This window comes from Amblyomma maculatum, chromosome 1 (genome assembly GCF_055883805.1).
Source record: "Amblyomma maculatum isolate TAMU_Amacu chromosome 1, ASM5588380v1, whole genome shotgun sequence".
Classification (NCBI taxonomy): domain Eukaryota; kingdom Metazoa; phylum Arthropoda; class Arachnida; order Ixodida; family Ixodidae; genus Amblyomma; species Amblyomma maculatum.
The window spans coordinates 201,850,266-201,859,492 of record NC_139344.1 but is presented as its reverse complement, the minus strand read 5'-3'; the positions used below and the strand labels follow the sequence as shown (position 1 = coordinate 201,859,492).

The 9,227-nt window shown below is 49.3% G+C and overlaps 1 protein-coding gene across 1 annotated transcript; it reads left to right on the top strand.

The window, feature by feature from the left end:
- Positions 1 to 7,381: 7,381 nt before the first annotated feature.
- Positions 7,382 to 8,804, top strand: LOC146205362 (uncharacterized). Its single transcript, XM_084607013.1, has 2 exons — positions 7,382 to 7,712; positions 8,589 to 8,804. Exons 1-2 carry the CDS (start codon positions 7,383 to 7,385, stop codon positions 8,802 to 8,804), a joined length of 546 nt encoding a protein of 181 aa, XP_084463139.1. The 5' UTR covers position 7,382.
- The last annotated feature ends 423 nt before the right edge of the window (positions 8,805 to 9,227 follow it).

Below are 9,227 nucleotides of genomic sequence, written 5' to 3'. Positions count from 1 at the left end.
AAAGCTACAACTCCTGTTTCTAGATATATCTGTAACAATATCTGCCACCTCTTTACAATCGAAATAACTGCTTAAATAAACTAGAATAGCAGATTTATGACAAACTGCTAGCACAATGACAATACACATTAACTTCAATGAGGGAATGCCTCAGTACCAGTGAATTGTAGTAATGAGTATAACACAATGTCTGACAACAGAAACTACAGAAGGAAAAGAATGTGTTGTTATTGGTCAGGCATAGCCTCCTTTCTATGGGTCAGGAGGCTGAAAAGTTCAGAATGGAAATAGCTGAGTAGAAACTATAGCAAATCCCCAAATGAAAAATATTAGTGATATAAAAATTTATCCTTAGCTCGCTAACGAAAATTAGCACATTTAATCAAAATAGATGTTTGGGCCAGTTGGTTCATACTTACACCCTAAAAGACCAGCGAAAAAAAAAAAGAAAACAGGTACAAAGGAACACAAAACGTATTTCAGTGCCCGTCCTGTCATTTTTTGTTCCTTTGTCCCCGTAATTATTTTTTTTTGCGCTGGTCTTTTTATGTACCGATTACAAAAAGAGAGTCAGTCTTAAAGCAGAGAAGGGGTGACACATGGTTTGCTTCAATGCTGAAGACATCTGATCACCAGCTAACCCAGATTTTTCACTTGTTAAGTGATTTGATGGAGTCCAATATTTATTATCAGTTCTTAACATAAGTGATCAGCAAGTTAAATATAACACCATTTACTCGCACACGCCCTCAAACACAATGAAACTCAATTGATAAGTCACTGTCTGGGCGTGCACCATATTGCACGGCATGAGCGAAAATGGCAACACGCAAGGAGACACACACATGGCACGCGACATAAATATTCTCCGACGAGAATCCCAAGCAGTATACATTGAGGCAGATGTCAGTGATCAGCAATATGCGCCACAAAAGTGCGCGTGTCAATTTAAACGCCCCTTTCTGGACGGAAACAATGCTTTGGACTTACCAGCACGGATAGCAGAGACCAGTTTCAAATTCTTTGAAGAAACGACAGTCTACGTTCTTGCGCAGACGAGACGAAGGACTTGAGCCTGCAGCGAAAAAAAAAAAAAGCGTGAGAAATGTCTTTCCTGCACATTGCGTCACTGCGACAGTATACATGTACACGAATCGGCTGGGTCCCACCTCTGGTCTCGACGCCATCAGCTCAAAGCGTGACTTTAGGATATCAAGCGCGCTGCCTTCGAACGTACAGGTTGCTGGCAAAAGAACCGTAAACTTAACCCATCACCCTGCATGCTCTCCCGCATTTATGGCAACGTTCCCGTAAAGCAGCAACAACAGACGATCAAAATCGATTGTAGGCAGCGAGCAAAAATAATGCGGCATGCAAACACGTCAATGCGTATCACCGGGACTGCATTAGCGCTCGTCGACGCATACTTTCGACCGCGGGGTATGCTTGTGAGCGTCGTAGACGACTAAAAATGCACCATTAACATCCCGCAAAAAGGTCGTGACCATCTGAAAATTTTGGGATGCGCCGCTCCTCCAGTCTGAACTGAGGAAGTAGTATGCTCAGGTTGGGATCCAAGACGTCGTGCTCAGAGGCCGTTTCACAGACAAACAAGCAGCGTCGCGGACGTAAGCAATAACAAAACATGGTCAGGCCAAGTTAAATAGCACAGAAAAACACGTAAAACGAAATGTAAAACGTCACTTACATGCGCGGCTAAAATTTGGCGCCAAGGATCCGTTGGAACACCACCACCGCGACGACCAGCCATCCGCCGTTTCATTCCGAAGTTCACTTTCACGAAGTCGTTTCATAGTGAGGCATCGATGAGCGCACTCGATGAAATAATCACTGAGAGCAACCGAACTTTTCTAAAAACACAGATGAGTACCAACGACAAAGAGCACGAACGCTGACTCGTGCGGCAATCGCCGTCGTCGTCTTCTCGGACTCGCAGAGTCGCAGGGAACGCAGGCAGGCTCAAGCAACTACGAACACGTGACGCTGCGTTGAGAATAAAAGCAACAAAACTAAAAAGCAACTGCTTCGCTTCTCGTCTCACCACAACTCCCCCCTCACCTCCCCTTTCTCCCTGTTTTGCAGCGTACACACTTGTCTGTCCGCCCTTGTTCTGAGTTCCGCCTTGCTCCCTCCACGGTCAAGCTCGCGTAGGAGTCAAAAGACGGGACAGGGGTGTCGGGGGGGGGGGGGGGGAGGTGAAGGGGGGAGGCACCGCTTTTTGTAAGAAGATAAGATGCTCCCAGCTTTCGACGATTCCCCACCGCCTCCGGGGAAAAACGGGGGTCCTTTTGTGGTAGCTCTTGAAGGAAAGCTCTTGAAAGGAAAGGAAAGGAAAGCCGCACCCAGCTTGAAACCGGTTACCATCATAAAAAAAAAAAAAGAAGAAACAAGCGGCAAACTTTTTTTTGCTTGAGCTGCAGGGACGAAATGGTGTAAAGTCATGCGAGAGAGACTAACGTCTTCCGTGCGGGTGATTGCGCAGGGTATATTTAAGCCATGCGGTTTCAGATAGCATAAACCCCGAAGTTACCCTCCTTTTACACTCTTTTTTTTTAGAGTGTAGCCTTGCTTTTGACCTCAATTACCCAGATTAGCCACGTTGGACCTAAGGTTTCGTAGCAAGCACACCCAGCCTGTTTCGTACAGCCAGGATGTAACTTGACCTGAAGGGTTTTTCACCAGCTGAATACATCGCAATCAATAGCTTCCTCACAAATCGAATATCGCTTTCGAAGTCAGAAGCCATCCTGATGAGTCGCCTGTTTAAGAGACAAGCATTCGGTACAGGCCTCAAATGTAAATTGTTACGCAAGCAGTAAAGAATGCATCACAAGCCTCAGGTACACTGGCCGCACTACAACCAAACACGTCTCCGCAACTGCGACGCTATCCGCGACGTAGAGGTATACCTTCCGACTAAGGTGCACAGACTGCTGTTCTCTTCACGAATGAGAGGGAAAGATATCATGTTCGGCTGTATTTATAACTTGTTCTTACATATAGCCGTCGGATAGCTCTGGCCGCCTGCTGCGCCGCCTACTGAGCTTTTTAAAAGCAGCTGTAAAGCAAAGGCCTATAATGTCCGACAAGCATGCAGACGTATTCTTGTAATAAGCATTCAGTTTTATATTGCCGCCAACTACTGCTGTCTTTATTTGGTGCTGCCAACAATCGCTGATATGCAGCCCTATCATTTTGCTTGTAGTTCTCAGAAGGACCTTGTGCTCTTTGTTCACGCTCAGTGTCGCCGAGACGCGTTTTAGTCACGTCCTTTGTACTGCAAGGTGCGCCGAATTTATAATGAATTATTCCAGACACTCGCTTCTGCTTCCACATTGTTCCATACTATTAGTATCCCTTTTGCAGGTTTATCTAGATGTTTCTTCACCGACTTGAAATTGCGCGCTGCTGAGTGCAACGAGCATTCTTAGCTTGACGACCGCCGAGCACGCTTGCATGCTATCGCCGCCGTCCAGGTGCTTAATTCCTTTGCAGGCATGATGATGATGATGATAAACTCTTTATTTGCTCCCAAAGAAGGGGAAGGCGTGCAGAGTGGGTCAGAGAAATAACTAAAGTTACCGACATTCTAGTGGAAATTAAGAAGAAGAAATGGACATGGGCAGGACATGTAGTGCGAAGAGAGGATAACCGATGGTCGCTGAGGGTAACAAACTGGATTCCAAGGGAAGGAAAGCTTAGCAGGGGGCGGCAGAAAGTAAGGTGGGCGGATGAGATTAAGAAGTTGGCAGGGGTCAAGTGGATGCAGCTAGCACAGAACCGGGTTAAGTGGAGAAATTTGGGAGAGGCCTTCGCCCTGCAGTGGGTATAATCAGGCTGATGATGATGATGATGATGATGATGATGATGATGATGATGAAGGGGAACCAGCCGAAAGACTGGTTGCACTGCTTAGAGAAGGTCAGCAAGGATCCCTTGGGACTCTGCGGCCTCCAATGTGCGCAAAATGAGCTGACGCTGTTGGGCGAGCTCGGTGGTGCGCAGAAGGGACTCCCACGCATCCACTGTAGCTGTATTGTCTGCGATGTGTCGTATACATGTCCACACCATGTGGATGAATGTGGCCGGTTGTGAGCAGTGTTTGCAGCTAGGTGCAATAAGATTTGGGAAAATTTTTATATATAGCCTTTTGTTTGGAAAGGTTCCTGTTTGTATTTTGCGCCAATGGACGACCTCGCGTCGGGATAGTTCCCGGTGTGCAGGGGGGTATAGACACCGTTCGAGCCGATAATGCTGGAGGATGCCCGTGTATGTAACAAGGCGTGAATGAGTGCCTTGGGGAGAGTCAGAGGAAGCGGCAGGCTGAGGAGGGTGCTCCGCCCGGTAGCTGAGTTCTCGGGCTAGAGCATGTGCCTGTGCGTTCCCGCTGAGCGCCTCATGAGCTGGGGTCCATATGCGAAGACGAGGTGTAGACGGTAAGGGGAGAGATCGGAGGATAGTGTACGCCTGTCGTGATATACGACCTGCATCGAAGTTACGAATTGCCTGTTGGGAATCGCTAACGACTACTTTGGTGGAGGGGTCGGTCAGAGCTAACGCGATGGCAACCTCTTCCACGGTGGTAACAGTTGCGGCGTTGAGGACGCTGCAGGCGTTGTGCCAGCTTCGGTGCGGTGCCAATGCAACCGCAACCACAGCGGGGTGACGGGGGTGGTGGGAGGCATCTGTGTATGTAACGTCGGGGCGACCGGTAAAACGTTTGTGGAGTTGCCGGGCTCGGTCGGCTCTGCGCTCTGTATGATACTCTGGATGCATACGTTTGGGAAGCGGAGGTTACGAAGACTGAGTTTCTGCTCAGGCGTGAGGTCCATATACGTAGACGCCGCCCTTAGAGGAGTGATTCCTACCTGGCTCAGTGCTGCACGGCCCGCATGTGTCAGCGAGAGGCGCTCATATTGGGAAGTTAGAGTCGCTTCAATCGGCTCGTCGACTGGGTTGGAGATCCCAAGGGTCATCAGTTTGGTGGTAGAAGTGGACATGGGTAGGCCCAATGCTGTCTTGTATGCCTTGCGCAGTGATGCATCCAGTCGCTCCCGATCTGTTCGCGTGAGGCGAAGGTAAGGGGCAACGTAGGCAATGCGCGTACAAACGAAGGCAAGGTTGGATTCGCGCATGCCCTTATGCTTATTGGCGACTCTCTTGAGCAGGCGGCTAATCTGGATTACAGATTGATCTATTCGCTGAAGAGTAGTGGCATTTCTTCCATTATCTTGTAGATGAAGGCCCAGGATATTGATTCGGTCGGTACGGGGTATGGAGGTGCCCTGTACCTGCAGATTGAAGGATACCGGAGGTGATCTGGGGCGTCTTCCCTGGGTTGAGACAATGATGTATTCAGACTTGGTGGCCGAGCAGGATAGGCCGACTGTGGCCAGGTAGGTACCAACGCGATCGATGGCTGTCTGCAGAGTCTCTTCGATCTGGCCGTCACTGCCGTGTGTAATCCACAGAGTGAAATCGTCGGCGTATAGGCTGTGGGGCAAGTGGGGGATATCTGCCAAAAGATTGGGCAGGCCAAGCAGCGCAATATTGAACAGGAGTGGAGAAAGCATTGAGCCTTGGGGTGTACCACGGCTTCCAGGAGAGATGATGGAAGGATCTCCTGAGCCGGTGTCAAGTTGCACTGTGCGGTTCGAGAGGAAGTCGCGTATATATGCATACGTTCGTTGTCCCACCCCTAGAGTCTGGAGGTTCTGCAGAATGGGTTCGTGCCGGACATTGTCAAAGGCCTTCGCGACATATAGACCAACTATAACTTTGGTGTCCAAAGTGCTATGTGTCAGCACCTGATGCTTGAGCAAGAGCAGGATGTCTGGGGCCACAAGGTGTGGTCGAAAACCAAACATCGTGTCTGGAAGCAGGTGATGTTCATCTAAGTAATGAAGAAGACGGGTCTGAATTACATTCTCCAATAGTTTTCCCACGCAGGACGTAAGAGAAATGGGGCGGAGGTTCGAGAGAGTAGGTGGTTTGCCCGGCTTGGGGATGAGCACGAGGTTGGCGCATTTCCACTCTTGCGGGATGGCTCCCCGCTCCCAGCATTTTTGCGGAAAGTCTGTGAGAGCATGAATCGAGGCGTCGTCGAAGTTCCGAAGCATACGGTTAGATATCCGGTCCGGGCCTGCAGCTGAGTTTGTCTTGAGACGATTGAGCTCAGCTCGTACCTCCGGTAAAGTGATGGGAGCATCTAAACGGACGTTTTCCTTACCCTGATAAGGAGGGAAAGATTTCAGCGGTCCTGAGTGGATGTAGGTGTCTACTAGCTCCTGTTTGAGGGTATCTGAGGTGCCGGGAAATTGGTGGAAGATATGCTGGAGCTGCTGGCGAGCTTGGAACTTGCTCCCTTCAGGGTCGAGGAGGTGACGGAGTAGTTTCCAGGTGCTTCTGGTGTTAGGAGCCTTATCCATCTGGTCACATATATTGTGCCAGTTTTGGCGTGTAAGCTCTACGGCATAGTTTTCGATGTTTGTATGGACTCGGACGAGCCGTCGTCGAAGATTCTGATCCCACTTGCGAGCGTGCATCAGGGCCTCCAGCTTGCGCTTGCGGTCCCACAGTTGGGCATAATATCTGTCGCAGTTTGGTACGGAGTCTTCCACAGCTACTTCAGCAGTGACATCTTCAACTTGTTTGAGGATGTCGGCTGACCAAGCGGCGATGTCTGTGATAGGTTGGGAAGAGCCTTGCTCTGTTCGCTTGGCGCGAAAGCAGTCCCAGTTGACCACTTTAGCTGGTCGCGTACGTTGTCGAGTAGGCTCCTGAATGACAATCTCCAGAACGTAGTGGTCGCTTCCGAATGTTTCCCCAGTATTGCACCAGGTAGCTGCAATCCCCGGTCCCGTAAAGGCGAGATGCGGGGTTGTGTCCCGCGAGACGCCCGTTCCTCTTCGAGTGGGTTGGGTGATATCCGTTGAGAGGTTCAGATGGAGTGTGTGCCAATCGTCCCAAAGAAATCGGCCTTTAAAGGGAAGCTGAAGCGGTTTTCAAATTGCATGAAATGCTGTGGTTGGGAAGAAAAGACCTCGAAAATCATATGTGTAAATTTTTTCTCGATTCTGTCCGTTAGAACAGCCGCAATCGCCTTTTAAAAACCCGCCGCGGACACGCCCCGTCGCCTCCGAAAGCGCCGGGTTGGGGGATGGCAAAATTGGAGAGCTGGCGGAAGTGACGCCATTCACGGGGAGCCGGCCGGCCGTCCTGCCCGTCCCGCATTGCGTGCTCCGCTGCGTCTCGCGCTTTGGCGTGGCGAATGACGATTCAACGTAATCCTTTGCTAGTGCCGTTTGTTTTTTCTAGTTCGAGCGTTCTGTGTGGAGTGGGTATAGCGATAAGTGGCCATCATGCCGTCGTTCTGCGCAGCATTCGGCTGCGCGAACACTGGCGGCCGGGACGATGTGGTGTTTCACACGTTTCCAAAGGACAAGAAACTTTCAGCGCGGTGGGTCTCTGCCGTGAAGAGGAAAAATTTCATACCTACGAAATCAACTGTGTTGTGCTCGAATCATTTCCGTGACAGTGACTATTATCGGAGCTTGGGAACGATGCGGGCGCTCAGAATTCCAATTAAATCAGCGCGACTGAAGCCCGGAGTCGTTCCGTCAGTGTTCCCGTACAACAATAGCGCCTTGCCACCTCCAAGAGCGGCCTTCGCCAAAAGAAAGCGGCGGGAGGTAAGTGTTTAAGGTACGCTTGTGCCTGTCCGTGGTTTGCTTGTGTGGTTCAACGTTCCGCGAACTGACTAGAGCTATGTGAAGGACATAGTGGCGAAGGGCTCAGGAAATATTTCTCCTGCCCGAATCTCCATACATAGGATATTATTACACAGGCGCCTTGCATCTCCCAAAACTGAATTGCGGCTGCTGTGGCGGGGCCAAATCCCTCTGCCTCGAAATCAGCGTCCTAGCAATCGGCACCCGAGGGCCATAACTGTATAGTGGATCGTGTGAACATATCCTGTGCGCCGCAGCGACCAGTCGGCGGCACGAGGCCCACCAGTTAATAAGGTATGACTCGGCAGCCCGTCTGTTTCCTTTCGACGACATTCGTCAAAACAACCACTGAGCCACCGCGATGGGACAGTATCTTTTTTTTTTTTTTTTTTTAATTGCGTGCTATCAGCGTTATAGTACGCGGGGGTATCTGTACAGCATAAAACTGAGACCTTTGGTCGGAGTTTCGGATTCTCTCTCATTCACCCTCTGAACATATATCTGTCAAAATGCACCATATTGGTGCAGTGGCAGTAGTTTTCTGTGCTTGTTAGTAAAGTTGCACTCACGCTTGTGCTGTTAATCAGTATAAATCTGACATCTTTTGAACAGATTCTTGCAACTACATCTTTCACAATGCAAAAGAACAGAGTGCAGGGCATAGCACGTCTCAGGATAGTAAATTCCTTGAGGCTCCTAATCTTTGGATGTGGTCTAAGGCACTGTGGTTATTGATACTAAAGAAAGAAAATGCTTTTGTCAGTGTTTTCATGAATTTTTATGTATTTCTTCATAGTAGGCTGGCATTTGTGTTGTGCATATTTCATATTCTTTCAGGTCCTCGCAAAAATGCTCGAGAACACGCCTCCTGAAGAAGAAGCTACCACTTCACCCCCTTCGCCATGCGAAGAGAATGTAAAAATCAGGGTTACAGAGGCACAGGTCGTCTCAAAGGAAACTGCTGACAAAAGCCTGCAAGTTGTGGTGCGGCCGCCGACATTTTGCGATGCATCCCAAGCAGATATAAAACCCAGTAGTAATAATAGTTCGTAGTAATAAAAGGCCTTCGGATATAAGTAGGTACTGTGCTCTAAATAAATGAAAAACAAATGCTTTACCTCGCGTGACTCGTGTAAGCATGCCGGCGTTTTGAATTCGATATTACAGGTGTCTGGTGTTTCGGCTGTTATGCAGCAACCAGTAAGCAACAGCGTTTCGACGTGATTTACTTTATTACCACTTCCACATCTACCTCGCAAAGATATGTAAAAACAAGCACCTACGCAAAACATACGTACCAGAGGAGATTTCCAACCCGTGAAAATGTCGCGGCGTCACTTTCTCCATCGGCGCACTCCGCGGCGTCGTTGGTTCCGCCGTTTTCTGCCGCCGCTGATGGCTCGAACATATATGGCGAGAGTCCAAACTGTTCACTACTGCCCGCACAATCCATAATTTTCAAGACTAGGCCTTCCA

Coding starts and splice junctions, on each gene's coding strand:
- LOC146205362 (XM_084607013.1), top strand. CDS start 7,383: ATGCCGTCGTTCTGCGCAGCATTCGGCTGCGCGAACACTGGCGGCCGG. Junction 7,713..8,588: donor CCAAAAGAAAGCGGCGGGAG/GTAAGTGTTTAA, acceptor ATATTCTTTCAG/GTCCTCGCAAAAATGCTCGA.